At 45.6% G+C, this 22,271-nt stretch overlaps 1 protein-coding gene across 2 annotated transcripts in view; it reads right to left on the bottom strand.

The window, feature by feature from the left end:
• SLC12A8 (solute carrier family 12 member 8) overlaps window positions 1–22,271 on the bottom strand; it is a 120,984-nt gene that overhangs the window by 20,364 nt on the left and 78,349 nt on the right. For both annotated transcript variants that reach the window (XM_031454520.2, XM_031454510.2), the window contains exons 7-10: window positions 14,544–14,631; window positions 12,906–12,993; window positions 5,751–5,897; window positions 1,096–1,741 (exon numbers count right to left, since the gene is read on the bottom strand). In XM_031454520.2, coding sequence (XP_031310380.1) covers window positions 1,096–1,741; window positions 5,751–5,897; window positions 12,906–12,993; window positions 14,544–14,631 — 969 coding nt within the window. The remainder of the gene's footprint in view (window positions 1–1,095; window positions 1,742–5,750; window positions 5,898–12,905; window positions 12,994–14,543; window positions 14,632–22,271) is intronic.

Here is a 22,271-nt window from a genome sequence, read left to right as displayed (position 1 = left end):
AGAAGAAGCAATTTTTTGGTTGAAAGCAGGATTTTCTTGGAGTGGAACTATGGGCTGGAGAAGGATAAAAGGGATGGTATAGTAGAGTGGGAACTACTATATCTGATTATGTGACTTTTCATTCCACTTGACTGATTAAACTGTACTCTTATTACTTTGACAAAAAATAAAATAATCTTTAAAATTTTGATAATGTTCTTACCATTAAAAACCTCCCACCAATTTGGAGGTAAAGAAGGAAAAGCAGGTGTATGGGAGAACATAAAGCATTTATTTTTGGACATCTCCTTCTAGGTCTCTGTCTCCTTCTTTTTGCCCACACTTGTCTGTACAGATCTCAAGGGGCAGATTATGTAGAGGAAAGTATTGGGCTTCAAATACAGGGAGACCTGGGTGTGATGTCCAGCTGTGCGAAGTCTCAGCTCTGAGGATTCTCTGGGACCTCACTGGGCTTCAGGGTCTTCATTTGTAAAACAGAAAATGCTAGTATCTATTATATTACATGCAATAATATATGAAAAGCACCTGGAGTATGGAAGACTCTCCAAAATTCTAAGCTCTTGCTTTCTCTCAGAATTTCTCATGCCCTGGAAGCCTCTCTTTCAGAGTCTCTCCCTGTGTCTCTGGGTCTGCAGATTTGAGGAAGCGAAACAAAGCTATGCTCCGTTAGCCACTGTCTCTCCATCCCCTCCTGCCTGGTTTGGGAGATTCATCTTCCAGAGACAAAACATACGAAGTTCCTGCCAGGCAATTTGTCACAACACATTTCCACTTCCCTTGAAAGGAGAAACTGGTTTCATTCATGGTGGCTGATTTTTGAGTAAAATGAAATTAATATTCAATTATTAGCCATGGCTCCCAGCTCTAACAAACAGGAGTAGATAGAAATTTCTGTTTAAAATGAACCATCTGTAACAGTAGAATTACAAATTCAGCTGTTATCTGCCCATACGTTTTTAAAGTAAATGCCAAGCAAAACTCACAAGGATTTTAAACCCAGCTATAAAATGCACTAACTAGGGACTTGAAAGAGAGTTGTGACAACTGAGTAGTCACCCCAGTTAGGAGACCCCACTGTGATTCCAAAGCACCCACCTTCTCCACTTGCCCTGGGTTGGTTACTCAGCTCAGAGAAAAGTTGTCCTCCACAGGCTTCCCCAGGCCAAGTCCCTTCACTTCTGGAACCCTGCATGTCCCTGTAGGGCTCCTGCCCCTCCCAAGAGGCAGCGGGCCATCTGTCAGAGCCTTCAGGAGGGAAGGAAGCAGGGGACCTGAGGTCCAAGAGGAAGCTATCTTGGAGGGCTTGCTTGGTGGCCTTCTTTGTCTTCCCCTTTTGATTCTCTGGGATGCCATGGCTCTCTCCTCCCCTGGGCTGGCTACTCTCAAGCTTACTGGTTAACTGGAGGAGCTGATCCATGTCCTTGGTGAATTCCAGCAAAGTGCCTTCAGTGAGGCTCCAGGCAACGCCCTCAGAGCCATAGCTGGGAGCCCTCTCCAGGAGCAGGTGCTCAGAGCAGTGGAGAGCTTCCATGCCCTCCCTGGACACTGACTCAGGCACCTGAGGGAGGCTGCAGGCACCCATGGATAGGGAGAAGTAAGAGTAGTCCACTGCGATGTATGTCAGCATGAAGTTGATGGTAACGATGGGGGCCAGAATATTCACCTGACCCACGAGGACAAAGGCCATGGTCACCAAACTGGTCAGACAGATGGCAGCTACAGGTGTTTTATTTGGCCCTTTCTGCAGAAACAAAAATAACATATGGGACCATGAAGTTTCAGGAGAAAATCGCATGATATATAGAAACACAACTCATAATGGCTCAGCCACTTCTCCCATGTGCCCTTTGGTGTGTTAATGACTGTTCATCTGTAAACTTAGGATAATGATATCCAGCTCATGGGGCTATTGTGAGATCAGAGCCAATGTACATAAGATGCTTGACGTGGCCCTGGTCACAGCAGGCTCTCAACACACCTAATGGGTATTAGTTGTATTAGTAACTATTAATATGGGGCAATACTGTGGAACATTGACTTCACAAATATTTCTCCTCTTGTCTTTCACTGGGTTTTAACACCAGCCTTGGAAATCAAAGAGGTGCAGAATTGATTCTTCTCATGCTTTAATGGAGAAAATGACCTTATGGGGAGTGGCAGACCCTGGAAGACATAGCAGAATCACTGGTAGTTGAGGTGAGGGAATTCTGATACTAAACATGCACACAAGCACATGTTCACACACACACATGCACAAATTTATGCACATCTGTTACTAATGGAGGTGAGTATCGTGACCTTCAGGAGGACAGGGGTGGAGAACATATGCTAATACCATCATTCATCACAGTCACTGACATTGTCTTTGGGTCAAAAGCAATAGTCACGTCTGAGTCCTCATCTTCCTTGACCTAAGAACTCCGTCTGACCCAGCTAGTCACTCCCTGATCTCTGAAGGACTTTCTTCACCTCTCTTCTCTTGGTCTGTCTCCCTCCTCATTGGCTGGTCCTTCTTAGTCTCTGTTGCTGGCCACTCTGCTTCTCTGAAATCTGCATTTAAAGCCACCCCAGGCTCCATCCTCGGACCCTTTCTCTTCTCTGTCCATGTTCCCTTTCTAGGATCTCAATCAGGCTCATGGCTTCAAACACCAGCTTAATGCTTTCAACTCCCAAATTTGAATCTCCAGCCTGAAATGTTCCCCTGAAATCCAAACCTAAATATTTAACTGTCTACTCAACATTTCCAGTTGATGTTTAATAGGATCACAAAACTAATATGTCCAAAACCAAACTGCTGATCCTCCAATCTCCCACCCGTTAAATCTACTCCTTCTGTAGCCTTCACCATCTCAGAAAATGGCAAATTCATCCTTTGAGTTGCTCAGTCAAGCAAAATTCTTGATGCCTCTTCTCATTATCCTTTAGCAAATATCGTCAGCCTTACCCTCAGGACATACACAGGCTCTAACCACAGCTCCCACCTCCTTTACACCAGGGATCTGGAATGGGAAGGCGGCAGGTTAGCCACATCCAGACCTGACTGTGAACCTCCCAGGTGTGTTCTTCCAAGTGTATCCCCCTTACTGAGGGTGAGAACAGAGGGTAATCTTTGAAGTCTCAGGATGAAAATGGCAAAGTCATCACTGGTCTGAGTCTCTGAGCATCAGAGGCTTTACTGACCTAAAACACCTTTCCTAGACCCTCAGAGTAAAAACATTTTTTAAAAAAGCAAGTAAAAATACATTTTATTCTTTTTGAAAATGCATTTGGGGGTATATTTGCTACAGCAGTTTAGCATACTCTAACAATAAAACTAGCAAGAATAAAGTAAATCCTCATAAACTAACAAGAACTTAAAAGCAGGGTCTTCGATAAGCGATAGGAAATGCTAGCGGTCCAGGCCAGGACTTTGATAAGGGTGGGTTGTCAAGTGATAAAAATAGTCACACATGAATTTCTGTTACCCAAGAAAGGAGAAAAACAAACCAAAGAATGGGGAAAGATACCTCTAACACATATAACTGACCAAGCGTAATCCAGAATATACAAAGAATCCCTACAAAATAACTAGAAGACAAACAGCTCACTAAAAAAAATGTGCGAAAGAATGTCTATTAAACACAGGAGAGGTGCCCAACCTCATTAGTAATCAGGGAAATGCAAATTAAAACCCTAATGAGATACGATTAAACACCTACCAGATTGGCAAAAATTAAAACATCTGATAATATCAACTATTGGCAAGAGCACAGATGAGTGGGAACACTTCACCACTGCTGATAGGAGTGTAAATTAACACGACTACTTTGGAAAAGGTACCAGGTGTTACCTAGTAAGTGAATATATACACATCTTACAATTGAGCAATTCCACTACTGGGTACATAGTCTGGAATAACTCTGCATGTGAACAGGTCTGCTAGCACAAGGATGTTCACTGCATTGTCTGTTAAGGGTCTGAAACTGGGACAAATCATGCGAGCAGAATGAATAAATAAACTGCAGACAATGAGGAAATGCTTTGGGGATGATAATAAACAAGCTGCTGCTACAAGCAAAAACATGGGTGAATCACATAAATACCATGTTGCATGACAGAAGCATGCCACATTTATATAAAGTTACAAAGCTGGCAAAATGGAACAATTTTGTTTAGAGATACATATGGAAGACATAATCCAGAGTTGGCAAACTATGGCCCCTGGGCCAGATCTGGCCACCATCTGTTTATGTATGTCCACAAGCTAAGGATGGTTTTACATTTCTAAACAACTGGGGGGAAAAAAATCAAAGAAGAGAAATATGTTGTGATACATGAAAATTACATGAAATTCTAATTTCAGTGTCCATAAATAAAGTTGTATCGGAAGACAGACTTACCCCATTAGGTACAAAATGATACAAATCCCACGGAAGGTGTTTTAGTAATATTTGTTAATATTAAAAATTCATTTAACATGTATGTTCATGGATGACTGAAGCACTGTGCTGTACACCAGAAACTGATAACATTGTAAGCTGACTATACTTCAATAAAATATATATTTATATGTGCAAAAAATGCATTTACCCTTTGACCAGAAAACCCACTTAAAAATTATCCTATAAATACATCTATCTGCACATGTACAAACTTGTGTACACACACACAAGAATATTCTTTGTAGCACGGTTTACTAGAAGCCATATTATCTACAGGGAACTGGTTAATAATCTACGGTATATCTACATAATAGAAAAAGAGTGAGAAAGTTCTCTCTATATTCATATGAAAAGACAGATTTCCAACTATACTAAATAAAGAAAAGCAAGGTATAAAATAATGTATACAGAACATTATTTTTGTAAAAATAGAGGAGAGAAGGATTCATTTAAAAGAGTAGAAGGACTCATAATGAGAGCAAAAATTCACAGGGTATATATCTTTATATCATTTTTAGTTTTGAACTCTGTACATACGTTATCTGATTAAAAATACATGAAATTAAAATAAAGTAACAGGCATGTACTAGAGAGGACAGTCATCGCTCTTACCCGCGCACGCTGACTGATGGATAAGAGGTGAAGGGAGGTAAAGGGAGGAATTAAAGATGACTTGTAACTATGTGACCCCATTGTTTGGGGGGCTGGCGATGGGAAGGGGGCTGGGGAGGACTTTGTGGTGTTCCAACAACATAGAAATGAGCCACAGCTCACACAAAACACGTTACTGAGAAGTAGGGTTCTGTTAATTTCTCTTGTCACCCTCTTGGCTTAGGAATGTCTCCTCTGACTGTTTCATGATGCAACCAAGTTGTATCAGTTAGGGTTTGGGCTGTGATGAGCAGCAGGGAGCCCAGAGGTGTGGGAAATCCTCACAAAGGACCCCAAAGGGAAGGTGACTGTCCAGGACAGAGTTAGAGCTGCAAGGACCAGCTCTCCTCCTCACCCAGAGATTCTTTCTTCTATGCCAAACTTGGAGGATCTAGAATTTATTTTGATTAAAGGTTGTGGCACTCCCATTCCCTGCTATGCAGGGCCCACAGTGCTGCTGTGACAGTGAGCTAAGCCAGTGCTAAAGGACCCTACATGGCTGTGAAATTGACAGACGCTTTGCCCAATGGCCCCAGACTAAAGCAGTCAGAGGACAGGGGTGCCTTCTTGTTTCTCCCCGCCAGGGAACTTGATCAGCGGCTCTTATCAGAAGCAATTTATTGGCCAGTGATCAGGTTAGTGGCAACGTGTACATTTCTCAAAGAAAGGTTCACTCACCCCCTGCCCCAGACAGGCCAGCGCAGGAATCACTTTCTCCTGGGCAATGCACTGCAGGATCCGGGGTGCTCCATAGAGGCCTCCCATACAGGAGGCCAGGGACGAGATGTATAAGCCCAAAAGGAACAGGAAGCCCACTAGGGACACCTGTGTGAGGAAGCAGTTTCATTATCCAACGGCAGAACCCATTTATGCTCTTCTCTGCTCCCCTGGCACCCACCCGCCCACACACCATCTGTTAAGTCCCCCAGATTCAACACACTGGACGTATCTCCAATCCCCTCAGCCCCACCCCACTTCATTCCCCCCACCACTATTTCAGCTTGGTCCACCACCATAGAGGTTCTCAAATTGAATGGGCATCAGACTCATCTGAAGTGCTTGTTAAAACACAGATTTCTGGGCCCCACCTCAGAGTTTCTGATTCAGTAGGTCTGGGGTAGGCCCCAAGATTTTGGATTTCCAACAGGTGCCCAAGGGATGCTGATGAGAACGGCCTGGGGACTATCCTTTGAGAACCACTGGCCAACGACAATGCGAAGTGGCTTAGCTCTGCCAACAATGAATCATCCCCAAGCCCCTGCCAGTGTGACCTGAACTCACATCTGATCATAATGCCCCTGCTATAGAAATATCAATGGCTCCCCACCACCCTACACACCTGGCCCTTCCTGGTCTCTGACTCTTCTAGCCCCACACCTTGCACACTCAGAGTCTTATGAACATGATTTCTCTGCCTGCTAGAACCCTCTGTTCACATCCCTGATCTACACATTGTCTGTCTGTCTCCCAGTTGTGCTTCAAGACTCAGCACAAACCTCCCCTCCTCCAAGAGGCCATCCCCAGCCCCTCATGTCAGTGGGTGCTACTCAGGGCTCCCCTGTACCTCAACATCAGATTGGGGAGCACCAAGCACACTGTATCCTCGACTGGTTTCATTTCCACAGGGCTCCAGACTAGTTCATCCAGGTACATTTAGTGCCAACACAGAAATATAAAAGCTGAATGAATGAATGAGATCCATGACCCGTATGGCCCACAAGGCACCAATAGATAGGATAAGAGAAAGAAGTGTTGTTCTGCTTTGGGTCAACCTACAAAAGATCCATGCTGCTGGCCACCCACTCACCCTCCTAAGCAGGACCTCATCTGTACCCACAGGGAAGGCTCTCTGCCTTCTTGAGTATTTGAGGTGCCTTCTCCTTTCCATTTACATTAGGTAAATGGCCCCAACTGTGTATTCTAAGTGTTCATTTATCCAAATATTACAGAAGAGTTAGATTTAATTCAGCTTTGTCACTTACATCCTTCTCCATGAAGACTCACCTCACCCCATTTTTTACTTCCTTGCTTTAGCAATGCACCAGGTCAATGGCATCAAGGTACACTGAACACTGCCTAGACCTCTTTCCTGGCCCATAAATTATCACCAAAAAACTGCATCAGCCAGGATTCTTGGCTGGAATTTTTTTTTTTTCAAGAATATATTTGTAAGATACTGGAGGTTCACAGAATTATCAGGAAGCTGAAAGATCAGGCTTGGAAAAAGGCAAGTCCCAAGCCCAGAGGCACATTCAGACTCCTGACAAGGAGAAGTCTGGCCAAGATGCTACCAGCCCTGCAGATGAATGCTCACTAGCTCTTTATCTCTGCCTCATTCATAACATTTGGAGCATCTCATGCACCCAGCCTTGGTCTCATGCCCTACCAGGGCCACAAAGGGACAGGCAAGAGTCTGGTCATTTGGGCTCCTGTGATATTAAATGGGGCTCACTCCCCTCAAGACCACACATAGGTGGAATCACCCCCAACTGGTCAGGGAGGCGAGAGGTTTGATGGATAAGACTACGCTCCACCAGACAGCCTATCTTGTCCTTAATGCAGTGTGGATTACTTATCCCTAAATGCATTACCTCATATTTATCTCCAGTGAATCTCCCCTCTTTTCTTCAATGTCATGGATTTCTTATGTCCATCCCACCCCACCCTTCTTACTACTTTACCACTAGGAGAAATCCATGTCACCTAAGGTTTCGCTCACTTTATTTGTGTGCTCTGATGGCATGCTACTCTACCCCGTGGTACAGTTAATTACGCTCGTGGCCCATCCTGCCAGCATGCCACATGCCTGTGTCTCCTGCATCCTGCCCCCTCCCCACCGCACCTAACAGTCTGGCAAACGGATCAGCAAGTGCCAGCTGACGTCGTAAAGCTTCATGTCTTCACTGGGATTTGTGCCCTGGCCTGGCCGACTTACAAAACTGTTAGATAAACTGGCCCCAGTATCAGTCCCGGATCCATCCTAAGATACAATCAGTCATCTATAACCTTTGTTTCTGTCTTCTCCACCAAATGCATCCTCTGTTGACTATTTTTTTTAATGGACTCTGTGATGACATTTTTTCAAAAGCTTTTTGAATATTTAACTCCGTAGTTCTCCACTCTGGCCATAAATACGAGTCACCCCTGAGATTCTGCTTTAATCAGTATAGAGTGGGGCCCTGACATGGTTGATGTTGCAAAAGCCCTCCAGGTGATTCTAATGTGCAGTCAGGGTGAAGGCCACCGGCTATAGCAGTGTCTTCACTGCCTCCTCCCCGCAGAGGATTCTCCAGCACAGGCAGGCATGGTACCTCCTCGCAGAAATGTTACCGCTTCTTATCCAAACGGTTATGGACATTTGAGTTGAAAAAAATTCTTTTTCATTGATAGCCTGTCCATGTACAGTAGATATGAGCGGGCAGGAGACTGCCAGGCTGGCGTCCTTCCAGCGCTGGAACTACCTCAGGAACCTGATGACTCTCTGGCAGCAGAGACCACGCACAACACGGTGACCTTCATCCTGGCCAGCCTTCCCACGACACACCCTGGGATTCCCGCAGAGCCCGTGGGCTGAGGGCCAGAGGGAGGCTCATCCAGGTGTAGTGACTGATGTCCAGTTCATCCTCAATTATGTTTAGAATAGCCTGTTCACTTGTCCCTCTTTAATATAAAACTGTTATTCAGTCAGTTTTCTGAAAAATAAATGAAATTCTGAAAAAAAAAATGAAATGAAATGCTGGTCCTTGTGGTTGGCTACATTAGAACAATTCCATTCTCTCTTCCACCTGAGCCCTGTCTGTTCTTTTCTGTCACCCATCCCCCTGTGGAAGGAGCACTGACTGAGGACAGGTTAGATGCCTGGCACAGGGCAAGGCTTTCCAGGTACACCAGTAAACTCCACAGCTTTGCTCCCGGCTTGCAGAATTTAATCACTTTCTGTATTTATATGGGACTGTAAACTTGCCACCGGTGCCAGTGGAGGTGGCAGTGAGAATCTATTTGAGCAGATGTGTGTCAACAGTTCTTCAGAAAAAAACAAAAGGTGCCCTTCTGTCACCCACCTGAGTCATCACTCTGCCTTTCTAAAATATTATCTGGGGTGTGAACTACCCTAATATGTCTTTTACTAACTACTGAGGAAAATCATTAATTCGCCTCTCTATCCTTGGTATTTTATCTCAGGTCCCACTGGAGTTTCGGTCATTGCGAGATCCCACCGAACCACTGGCCGCTTGCTCCCTTCTCTTGAGGAATTTGAAGTCATTTCCAAGGTACATGTCCTGCCACATCTAATTCCTGTGGCCTCTTGACATTACCGAGGAGGACATCCTGAAACCTTTCCCACCCCAAATTCATTCACACGTCAGTGTCTCAGCAGATCCCTCGTTTCCTTCTGCAGACATGAGTTTTCTAATACTGTCCTCGTTCCACAAGTGGACCGATGGCTCAACTTTCAGCCAAGGTTTCTCTCTCACTTGACAGCCATTGCCCGTGAGGGAACAGAGCTGGCTTCACCTCCCGAGAGGCAGGGCAGCGGATGGGCAGGCGGGCGGGGTGGCCGATGCTCAGCAGCTGGCGAGGCTCACCTGCCAGCCAGCAGCCCTGCCACCACATCGTCCCCTCACGCGCAGCTTGTGAACATGGGAAATTCTGACTGTCACATCCTAGAATGATTAGGGTTTACCCCATGGGAGACCCTATTTTTAGCAAACGTGCTTTTAGGATCCTTGTCCTACTCAGTCTGTTCTTATTTTGCTAGTAGCAGGCCCCAGGGCTCCTAAAATACTTGGCCTTTTTGATGTGTGATAAACTTTTTTTTCCCTTGGGCTGCATACAAGTATATTCTGAAGCAACTATTTAATCTATTTAATTTTACCCCTACTAGTACTTGCTCTTTATACAATTCTTTTTTCTACAACCGAATAATATTGGGATTGACATTTTTTTGTTTGGCTTTTCTTATTCAGTTAAACATGTGGATTCATAGCAAAAAAAAGTCTCCCCCTTCAAAATGTGTCCTCTCCATAAGGGTGTCCCCTTAGAAGCGTGTGGGGGAGACAAAATGCAATAAGCACCCACTGTCTGCACCAGATATCATGCTTTACAGAGAGCACTTCAGAGCCACCGCAACGTCACTGGGTTTGTTAGAAAGCATAATGTTATGGAGACTGACCCCCTCCACAGCCAAGAAAACGTTCCTCTGGGGTAGGGCTATAAAGTGAAGAGGAACTTCTGGGAGAAACTGTGGGCTGGGAAGCTAAATAATCAGAAATAGATCAGAGAAGCTGCAGGTAACCCAGAAAGAAACAGATGAACTGACCAGCTGCAGGTCAGTGGAAAGGAACGCAGGGCAGTCAGCCCTGAAGAGAAGAGAAGTGTTCTGACAGAGAGGAGAGTGAGAGAGAGACAGACAGACAGACAGACAGACAGAGACAGAGACAGAGACAGAGACAGAGAGAGACAGAGTGAGAGAGCGCGCTTGAGAGGCGGATGTTGTCCAAACATGAGACCCTCCGGGCACACAGACTAGACAGGGGAGCTCAGAGATGGGCCAGCTCAGAACCCAGGCCACAGCTAAGAAGTGACAGCGAGGTGACCAGTTCATTAACACCACACAGGGGTGGGAAGTCATATCAAGTGACCACCTAAGGAGACTCACTTGTCCCTCCCAGCCTCTCACACTGCCCCTCCTGGTCTCCACATGCTGTGGGGACAACTGTCTGTGGCCCGACTTCCTGCCTGAGTACGGCCCCTGCGACGGCAGCCCCGTCGGCCCCAGGGAGGGACGCAGGAGGGCAGGAAAAGAGAAACACGGGGTCCTGGCTTTGGGGGGAAATCCGAGTGGGCCCCTTTGTGAGGCGACACAGGGGGCAGCCTACCAGGGCACTACTCTCGTGGAATCAGCCTGGTTGGTTCCGTCCCTGTCCCCTTACTTGCTGTGCCAGCCCCTGCATGCTACAGAGAATCCAGAACCCTGTCTTATCTTTCTTTTAAAGGTTTTTCAACTGCCTGTTCCAGGAACCAGGCCCTTTTCCTCTCCAAAAACCAACTCTCCACCTCTTACCGGGTGTGCATGTAATGACACTTCCACACGTTACTGCTAGGCAGGGTTCAGCAGATGCCCCCCACCAGCAAAGTCCTTGCCAGCCTACCGTTTTACTATCTGGGACAGATGGCATTTCAAACAAGCCCCTCTGCCCGGGTCATGAATCTACTATTAGTGGTGGAATTTCCACCCACGAAGTCTCACCTGTGCTGTCCTGGAGATGCTCTTACTCTCTTGCCGTTGTGGCCTCCCTTGGACACAGGCTGCCTGCCCTCCCACATGCCCACTCCTAGCTTCCCTGCAAAGCCGGGGAAGGAGCCAAGAGAGCGGCCCCAGCCCAGGAAACCATCTGCCTCCTTCCATCCGGATCAGAGTCTTTGCGGCTTGAAAGGACCTCCGTGGGGGACCCCACCAGGAAGAGCCGGCTCCAGAAGGGGCAGAGCAAGCTGGCCACTGGCACGCTGCAGACAGCAGCCAGCAGCTCCCTCGGTCCAAGGGCCAGCTGCCCGAGGAGGCCTTTAATCCCTCTAATGCAGCCAAGGTTTTCATTCCACAGTAACAGAAAAGGCCCCCGGGAGATGAAACACAAGACGGCAGCCAGCACGGAGGTATAAACGAGGGATATTGATTCCTGCCCTGAGGATAAACCTTGTTTGTTGTGGGGAAGGTGGGGGGTCCAAGACCTTGGGCCCTGGGGGGTGGGTGTCAGTGCTCTCACTACCTGAACTGCTCCCCCTTTCGAAACCTGCTTGCATGGTAAGGCCAAGACCCCAGAAAACACCGGCATCTACATGCCTTAAAAAGAAACCTGTGCTATCAAGAAACCTGTGAAAATCAAGCCCAAATGTAGCTCTAAAAGGTAAGTTTAGAGATTCTGGCCCGGGTTGCCCCAAGCAGTGCCCCCTTCATGCATCAGCAAGGCTGCTTTGCAAAGTCTCACAGCAAAGAAAAGGGTACTTTCTCCCCAAAACGAGCAGCGATACTCAGGAGTTAACTAAGAAAACCTCCCGAGCCTACCACCTTGCTCTGACGAAGAACAGGAATTTCAGGGCCCACCTTCCCCCCGGGGAACTTAAAGGAAGGTAGGAGTTTTAGGGGATTTCCAGTAAAGTGCCTGGAAGTCTTATTCTCTTGGGTTCTCAAGATGCCAAACAAGAGTCCTTCACTGTTCCATGACCTCCAGCCTGTTAAGGGGCAGCTGTGGAACATGAGGAACTCACTAATCTTCTGCGGGCAGGGTGTCCGGCTCAGGAAACAAAGATACTGCAGCCAAACGCACCTGGGCCACCCCGTGGGGAGCCGAGGGGGCAAGGGGCCTCTGGCCCTGCCTCCTCCAGGCCTTCACCTGGGCACTGGGCTTCCTCCATCTCACTCCACCTGGCCGTCCTCTTTTCCATCTACCAGCCTCCCCATTCTTACCAGTTTCTTGTGAGCAGCACTGTCTTCTCACAGTGGAAGGGGAGGCTATCGGCAAAAATGAAGAGCTGCTCCAGCTGGGGATTTTGGGTGACCAGAGTCTTTGTTTCTGCCCTGATTTTTGACATGAAGAGATGCTCGTGTCCTCATTATTATTAGTCACCTGCATGCATGTACCTTTGTTACCTGGGTCTACAGAGCCACACGAAGGACCTGTACCTCTTCCATGGTTTTGGCCCCCGTACTTCAGTCCCAGGCCCAAGGCCACATGGACTCCCAGGCAGGGCTGCCAGGCGGAGGCAGCTGTTGCTGCTCAGAACCAATCAATGGCCCACAACCTAAGCCCACCGGGCAGTGCAGGACTCACCCACCTTTTCTGCTATCAGGAAGTCATAGCGAAGGGCCTCTCGGGTGCAGATGGCGCCGAGCAGGAAGACAAAGACTATGTATAGAAACCACCTGCAAAAACCCAAGAGCAGAACAGAGCTACCACCTGACTTCGCTCGGCCTGAGGATTCCCACAGGGACCTGTCCCAAAGGGAGGAGACAGGCCCACCATGAGGCCTCCCCAGATCATCTGGGGACACTTTCAGTACTCTTTCTCCTCTAGTGTATTTCTTATATAGCATATAGGTATATAAACATGTCACTGTTTTGCCTCCTTCTTACATTATGGAGGAAAACACACAGAGGCTGCAGGGATGGGAGTGGCCCACCTGGCCTCGGGGTGGCCCAGATGCAGGCCAGGCTTGACCGGCAGCCCCACACCATCATCCTGATGCAGAAGAACAAGCTGACAATCTTTCAGGCCCTGAAGTCCTGCTGTTCCTTGGCCTCTAGGTGACAGAGAACCAAGCCAAGTGTGAAAAGGCCAGCAGTGACCTGGCTCTGCCCCCAGGTGCCCTGTGACCTCGAACAAGTCACATGCTCCCTGTGGCTTCATTCCCATCTGGGCAGGGGGAGGAGGGGCCAAAGGCTCCTCTGGTGGCTTCCCAGCTGTGACAAAACCAAGGCAGGGCCCTTTCTTTCCTTTCTTTCACCACACCAGACTCTAACTCACTTTCTCTCTCTCTCTGTCTCTGGGCATCATTTTCTTGGCACAAAATAGACGGGTGCCGTGTGCATGGCTTAGGAGCAACAGTGTACAACAAGTTAAAAGCAAATTCAGCATCGGTGAAATCGACATATTAGCATGTTTTAAACATCACAGTTAAAATAACGCACTTTAACCCTTTTGGGCCCTTGTCATGTCTGGGGTCTCATTACCTTTCACGCCCACCCAGTGAAGGCAGAGGAGCTTCTTCCAGTGGAAGAGAGAGGAGACAGAAGATTCTAGCAAGTCAGAAACAGGCCCAAGGCACCCAGCCTGCTCCCATGGGTGGTGCAGTCTGAACTAAGCCAAGGAAGCCTGCCAGCCCGGGGGCAGTGCAGGGGAGGCACAGGGGGACGAGGAGAGCAAGCCTTTGAGTTCCTACTATGTGCCTTTACACACAGTGTCTCCCCTGCAGTCTATGGGGCACACATTTTCTCATCATCCCATTTTACAGAGGAAAAAAAGGAGGCTCAGAGAGTTAAGCAAATTCCCTGAACTCATGCAGCCAACTAGCAGCAGAGCTGGGACACAAAACCTAGTCTGTCTGATTACAAAACTCTACCTCTTTATAGTCCCTGCAATGATCCTTGAAACTCAATGGTTACAAAAGCCCCAAGTTCTGAAGGGGGTGGGGCAGGAGGCCGAGGAAAAAGGAAAGAAAGGATTCGACCTGCGATCTGCAATCTGCGTTAAGGCGACCCTCCTCCTCACCGCATTCCCAGGCAGGGGGTATGAAAGGGCAATCGTCTGAACCCACCAGACGTGGATTTTCCAGCTGGCTGAGTGTTAAAAGGAGGATTGGAATATAGAATAGATTGGTCACAGTCAGGGCACTCTTAGAACAAAAGGAGCAATCCCTTCTTCTCCCTGGGGTTTTCTCTCCTCTCTCCAGCTGACTGCCACAAGGAGGACTTACGAGATGCCAACAGCTGCGAGGGAGCCCAGGGGGATGCTGGCAGCGGGCTCCCTGAGGTCGCCCCCCATGTTGAAGCCGGCCATGACTCCTGAAAAGACACCCAGATGGAAGAGAGGGGTGAGCGGTGTATTCCATGAACCACCTTGCCCTCCTCGGGGCCCTCTCCTGGAGGAGATTCCAGGGCAAGCCCTCCCATCGGCAGCTCTGCAAACTACACTTCTCAATCTCCCCTGGCAACGGGGGAGGAATCCTTAGGGCGGGCATGAAAGGGACCTTTGTGGGTTGGGTGATGCTGGAGAGGACAGCCCTACCAGCTACAAAAGCACCTATGGCCCAGTGCAAAATAGTGAGAGCCAGGGGCCATCTGGCAGGCCACACAAAGGTCCCGAGGCCACATGCTGAGCTCTGAGCTCTGCCATCCTGCCGGGCAACGCCCAAGAGACGCTCAGACTTAGCAAAGTGCCTGTCACCACCTGCTCAGCAGAGTTCCTCTCCTCTGCTGCCTGCAGACTACACTGGGGCTCAGGGGTCCTGGGGGTACATCCCACCCAATATTCAGAGCCAGTGGCCACATTCAAAGCTCCTGAGCTGCCAAAGAACTCTAACAAACTGCAAAGAACCATCCCAATGCCACCAGCACTGAGTGCCAAGTTCCTCTTCATCATCAACTCCATTCTCCATGAATGCTCATTAAAGCAGCTAGTCATGACAGGGAGGGAAAGCACAGTGTGAGATGGTGAGGACATCACCTCCACACACACACACACACACACACACACACACATATACACACACACACGAAACCAATAAGACAACGTGTTCCGAACATCAAATGCAGGTCCAGCCCACATGTGCTCTACAAGCCTCACAGCGGGGCGGTGCATCTCAATGTGGCCTTGAAGAAAGACGTACGTGGGCTTAGGGAGAAGAATGGGTCTAACCCCATCATTACGGATTTATGAACACTTTGCACCCAACAGGGCCTGTGCTAAATGCTTTTCGGGCATTTTTTATCTTGTTTAATCTTTGCAACTATCACACGAGAAAAGCAGAATTATTTCCCCTATTTTACAGAAAAGGAAACTAGTGCTAAATGAGGTTAATTAAAATAGCCTAAGGTCACACATTCAGTAAGTGGTCAAGGCCACTGCTGGCCTCTTCACACTTGGCTTGGCTCTCTGCCACCTAGGGGCCAACCCAAAGTCAACCCTGGGCTCTGCTATAATGTTTGAGGTGACTCAAGTGAAGGAGAGTGAAGTGAAAGATGGGGCCAGAGAGTTATAGTGGACCTCTTTCACAGAGTAGCCTGAGTGTTGGACCAAGACAGGGATGTGCCTGGACTTTGACCCAGCAATTCCACTACTAGGGTTGTATCCTAAGTAAACAGTCAACGATATGAGTGAAGATTTATCCAAAAGTGTTTATAAATACTTGTTTATAATAGTGAAAATTACAAACAACCTAATATCTAAAAATAGAGGATTGGCTAAATAAGTGATGATGTATCCCCTATTCTCAGTAAATACCAGGTCTCCAGTATCGTCAGGGATATGCTGTGACATGGAGAGAAACTTCAAAACTATCGTTTCATTTTCAGAGGCATAGTTGAAAGCAGTACATGTGCTCTGATCCCATTGTTGTAAAAGAAAAAAACAGATGAAATAGATGTGAAGAGAAAGGAAAAAGTTTTCAAAATGTTAACAATGTTATTTCTGGGTGATAGAAAAACAGATCCTTTTTTATTTTATTGCTTATCTTGACTTTCTCAATTTTCTATAGTGATCACTTTGAAATGAGGGAAAAATCATTTTTAAAGGTCTTTTTGTTTAAAATGGCATGTTAGGCATATTTTCTTTCTTCTCCTACCCCTCCCTCCTAGATCCTATTAAAAAGGTAGTAAAGGGGAAAAATGGATACATGCCTAAAAGCAAAGAGGATTGGGAGGGGGAGCCTTAAGTAGATGAAAGGTTTCCACAGATGTCTGGGACACAGAAAATGGGGGGAATGATACGGAGTAAAAGGGAAGGAAAAGAAAGGCTTGGAATACTTCTCTAGAGGATCTAATTAAGTTGCCTGAGGAAAACCAGGCTGCTAGTGTGGATGTTCACACCCCAAACGAAGCCCTCAAGAGCCAGCCACACTCACAAACGTACTGCAGTCAGCTCTCCCATGAAGGAAGAACCCCATCAGGGAGCCCCACCCCCACACACTGCAGCAGGGAACCCACGCCAGCGACCAAAGATTGCCAAGTGTATAATGAAAACCAGCAACAAATACATAAATACATGTATGATAAAAATAGAGCCACCTGGGCTGCAAGAAATATATAATCAAGACACAAAGAGAATTTTGAAGAAAACACTAATTAGTAACTCCAGACACATCCAAGAAGAATATTCTACCTATAAAGCAAGATGCTAAGAAAAACAAAAAATAACCTAAGGACAACTTTTGGAAATTAAAAACATGATCACTAAAATTTAACACGCAGTGGAAGATCTAAAAGATAAAGTTAAGGAAATGTCCCAGAATGTAAACAGAAAGATGAAAGGGTAGAAATTTTGAGCAAAGAGTAGGAGAAATAGAGAAGAAATCTGGGAGGGGAGTTACAATATCCAAGTAACAGAAGATTCAAAAACAGAGAACAGAGAAAACAAAACAACCAGACAAATAATAGAAATAAATATCTCCAAACTGAGGAAGATACAAGTCTTCAGGTAGATTGAAATGTCCCATAAAGTAGACAGCACAAAGAACAACAACAAAAAAGTCTATATCTAAATGCATCACTTGCACAATTTCAGGAGAAACCCTATTATTTTCAAAGATAAAAACTGAACACTTACAAAGGAACAGAAATTTGACTAGCATCAGACTTCTCATCAGCAACAGTGAATGTTAGAAAACAATGGAGCACTGATTTTTAAATTCCAAGGAAAAACTCTTTTGAAACTAGAGTTTTAGCCAGATTACCAATTAAGTGAAAGTAAAGTTAAGCAAACAAGGGCTCAGAAAATTTACCTCCCATATATCGTTTCTGAGGAAGCTACCAAAGCATGTACTCCAGCAAAAGGAGGATGTAAACCATGGAGGAGGAAAATATGAGATTCAGAAAATAGTGGTGATAACTCAGGAAATGAATAAAATCCAAGAATAACAGTTGTACAGCAGAGAAACCCACAGGGATTAAAGCAGAAGCATGGGGGTCCCAAGAGGGATGCCTCTTGATAGGAATTAGATTCAACACAATGGACAGTATGAGTAACAAACTGAATGATTTTAAGGATATGCTGACTGCACACTTTGTCAACGAGAAAAAAAAAGTTTATTGAAATTCTAGGAAAAGTGAACAAGAAAGTCAAGGTCTAAATACAAAGCAAACTAAAATATGACATGATTTTAAACAACTAATGAACTTTAAAAAAAATTAACCCTTTGGCCACAATATTAGGAACATTCTCCCTTAACTGACACAAGGACTGCATCAGAATTGCAGCAAAAGAAATAAGAATTCTAGCCCACCTCTTGGCTCTTCAGTGAACAGCAGCTACATAATCATAGTCATAATAGTGTACATGTTTATTGTTTTTCACCTTCTAAAGTTACAGTAAGGCTACAGCTAACGGCTACTGGGAAATGAAATGAGGGAAGAGAAATAGACGGAAGAGAAAAGGCACTGTAGGGTGGGAAATAAAATATAAGGCCCAAGATCCTCACTCAGGACTGGCTTGAATGCTAACAAGATTTAATTAGTTTAGTAAGAAAACCTGAAAGGTGAGTTAACCATTAAGACTGGCAAATATTTACATACCAGTTGCAATACATTTTAAGTTAATGCTGTACTTATTCTGTATCTTGTCACCATAAAAGGCAGTTTCTAAGCATTTGCTAAGAAAATCACAGAAATTTCCAAGAACATTGAGCACTTTGTCTTTGAAGTTCCAAAGACTGTTGACTTGAACCTTAAGACTCAAAATCGAATACAGTGTGTGTGTGAGTGAAACTGTTCACTTCAAGTTGTAAACTACAGCTTTCATGAGATTGTGCCTGCTCACCTGCTCATGATCAACTTGTTACGGCTTCCCTGATACTGCTCTAAAACGGAAGGATAAAAGGATCATTCAGTTTTCCTTAAAATCAGGGATTCCCTTAAGATAACTAAAGCATTCTTTGTTACATTTAAAATACATATGACTCTAATACATTATTCTTAAAACATTTCCCACACCAGCAATAAGGAGTAAAGAGATGTAGCCTAGAAATGATAAAACAGAGATTGAAGTGTATTATTTAAAGTTATAAAGGCAACTAAAAATAAAAATATAACTATAAAACTTTGGGAAGTGGATAGAGGAATACGTAAGTAAGCTAGATCTGCTATACTTCTTAGCATGGAGTCAACAGATTAATCGAGTTATGGGTATAGGCATATTGTTTGGTGATACAGTTAGCTCCCAAAGTATTAAAAATGATTAAAAGTGGTTGCCCCTATGGAGGGGTCCTTTGGGTGGTGAGGGGTGGGATCAGAGACTATTGCTTTGTATTACAAGCACCTCTACACTTTTATTTTTATAATGGGCAGGTCTTATTTGGATCAGAAGAGGAATGCCAAGGACCTGCTTACTCTGACCAGAGCTCCTGGGACCACATCTGTCATGGAGGCTCTGTTCAAGGGCCAGGGTCACACTACTTGCTACCAGAATGATCTGATACCAAGGGCATCCCTGGCCAGATCTCCACATTTACCTGATTCCCAGGGCCCGCTAACTTCATCCACTAATACCACCCCTTTTGTCCCAAATTCTGACCCTCTGCCAAGGTTCCACCTGTCACCAGGTTTACTGTCTCACCTGCCTGGCCACACTGCTTCCCACCATCTACAATGACCTCATCCTGCCCCAAGCCCCTGGCAATTTTATGCCCTTTCATTCGGCTTTGTGAGATTACACACTGCTCTTTATTCTTCGCCATTTCAGTACCTCCTATAGTTTGTCATGTCATTTTGTACTCCTTCCTTCAGATCATTTACAAAAGTTAAGAAATGAGGACCCATGAGAACTCCATTGCTATATATGCTTCTGTCTAGGAAAGTGATTGATTAATCCTAATTGCTTCCTGCTTCCAAACAGGTTCTGTATTCATAACAAACAAATGCCCTTTTCTTCTCCCCCACAATCCCTGACACAGCTGATGACCCAGCCTTTGACGAGACGTCCTACTAGCTGGCCTGGTGTCAGGTACGCGGGGATCCTGGTCAGTGGGAACAGAAACAGCTGACACTGACACAGGCCACCCTCAGGGATGGGCCAGATGCAGACAGCCAGGAAGTGGGCTTTAGATAAAACAGAGAAGCCAAAAACTAGGTAGTCAGTACTGTGGACACACAGCGCCAGAGACAAGGAGATGGCGGCAACAGGCACCAGATAGAAAGCCTCGGGGTCACTCCCACCGGGGTAGTGGGGGTGTCCTGGGCACACCCGCTACATCAGTTTGCACCCTGTGGCTGTTGCTCCCAGAACTTGTCCCTTGTGGGACTACACAATTCCTGAGCAGATCATCTCTAGTTCTGGTGGATTATAAACGTCTTGCTTGCCAGTAAGATCTAGAAAAATTATTTTGATTTTATACTTTTTACCTATGCTTGTCAAGTGTTATAGAGATTCTCTGGTTTGCTTTCTTTCTGCTTCTGGTACAATTTTAAAATAATATCATTAATGTTATAACTAGACTTAGGGTCAGTGTAGCAGAACAGACACTATTTCTCAGAATATTAGTGTCCAGATATTTATAAATATTGCATTTAAAAAAGGGTTCCACAGAGAAAAAAAAAGTTGGAAAAACCTTGATTAAACAGTATTAGAGAGATTCTGGACTTCCTGGGACAGGTAATATGCTAATTTTCATTGTCTATCTCTAAGAAAAGAAATGTGTAGCACACAGTATTTCCCAAAATTTCTTTGACAATTAAACACTTGTTTTTGTTTTTGCTTTGTTTTGGTGGGAGGAGGTAATTAGGTCTATTTATTTAATTGTTTATTTAATGGCTATACCAGGGATTGAACCCAGGACCTCATGCATGCTGAGCATGCATTCTAATACTTGAGCTATACCCTCCCCCTGAACATTTTTTTAATGAAACATTTTATTCATTATTAGTGTTTCATGGAGCACATTTTATGAAGCACCAAGTGTTCATTTTGTAATTCCTATTTGATCTTTATACTTCTCTTTTTAGGCTTCCTAAAATTCTTTAAAATGGCTAATTAGAATAAATGATTCTTAAGCTGGAAGGGGTCCTAGAGATCCTCGACTCCAATCTTTTATTTTTACAGATGAGGAAACTGAGGCCCAAAGAGAGGATGAGATTTTGCTCACGTTTTCAAGCTAGTTGCTGGCGGAACCAGCACTCATCTTCACGCTTCCTGATCTCAAGTCAGAGTTATTTCCACCATGTCATATAGTCTCTCCATTTCTTTCTGACACCCATGGGTGTTCTTTTGGATTTTCCTTTTTAAAACGGAATAACTGCATGATTAATTTGGGGTTACCTCCCCCACAAGAGTGCGGAACTTATCACCAGCACAACGTATAATCAGTACTACACATTGGTTTACCCACAGGTATTTCCATCACCTGTTCCAAATCACTAGTCTGTGCCTGGTCCCGGGCATTTCCCCTCCTCTTTGGTCTTGAGCTGGCAGTTCCAGGAAGCGGTAAACTGCTCTACCCCAAACCATGTTCTCTCCCTGTATCAGGATGATGATGTGGGCCACACCTTGTTACCATGTGACTTAGGCAACAGCTTTCTTCATACGGTAAAGCCTTCTGACTTGGTCTTCACCCTAGCCCTAAGGCCTTTTCGCGTCTCTTCACTGTCTAAGCTTTACCACGTAAGGGTGATGGTGTCGGCTGTGACTTTACCGGCGTGGGCTGCTGAGGCTAAACCTCCAGCGCCATCCAGGCCTTCCTGAGCATTGGCATTAGGCTCACGGTTTGGTTGGGTGGCACCAGGTGAACTGGGGGCGTGGGCTTGGTGCCCTGGCTCAAACGTCTGGCCTGACAACACATACGGATGTCCAGGAGAGAAACTGACCTCATGAGCATCCCTAAAATCAACTCTTGATTAAAATAGCCAGTACAAATGTCAGTTAACCACTTACGGACATCTGCAAGACAGTGGTCCTCTTTCTCTCCTCCCCACCCCCTCCACCCACCATGGCGCACACAGAGCAAAGCCTTCACCTCTTGCCTGTTATCACAGCCCCACTTCCCGTCCTATTTTCTTTTTTGATCCTGAAAATGAGAATTTGTAAGGGAAAGCAAAAGCCTAATAGTTTTTCTAAGTTTTCTGTTTTCTGTTAGTTGTTCCTTAAACGACTACTTGCTTTTTCTTAAGGAACTTCTAAGCTTCCTCCTGGGAGCTTTTCCATCCAGGGCCTTAGAAACCTTCAACTTTCTCTTTCCATTTATAGTGTGGTTGTTTCTCTGCTGCCCATTTTCTTTCTTTTTTAAAGTTCATAAATGTATTATTTTTCTTTTTCAGTGAGATAGCACATCCATGCGCTAAAGGACTTAACTTTATCTGCCACCATCTGTTGCTGTTTGGAGGCAGTCGCTCTGCACCTTGGTCTCCTCATCTGCAAATGGGGATAAGATTATTTACCTTGCAGGACTGTTGTCAAGTTAGGATGAACATTTATTGGGAGCCTAGCACAGCACTCTGGCTAC

The sequence above is a fragment of the Camelus dromedarius genome, chromosome 2 (genome assembly GCF_036321535.1).
Source record: "Camelus dromedarius isolate mCamDro1 chromosome 2, mCamDro1.pat, whole genome shotgun sequence".
Lineage (NCBI taxonomy): Eukaryota > Metazoa > Chordata > Mammalia > Artiodactyla > Camelidae > Camelus > Camelus dromedarius.
Note: the sequence above shows the minus strand (reverse complement) of the source record. Positions and strands in the feature narration are given on the sequence as shown.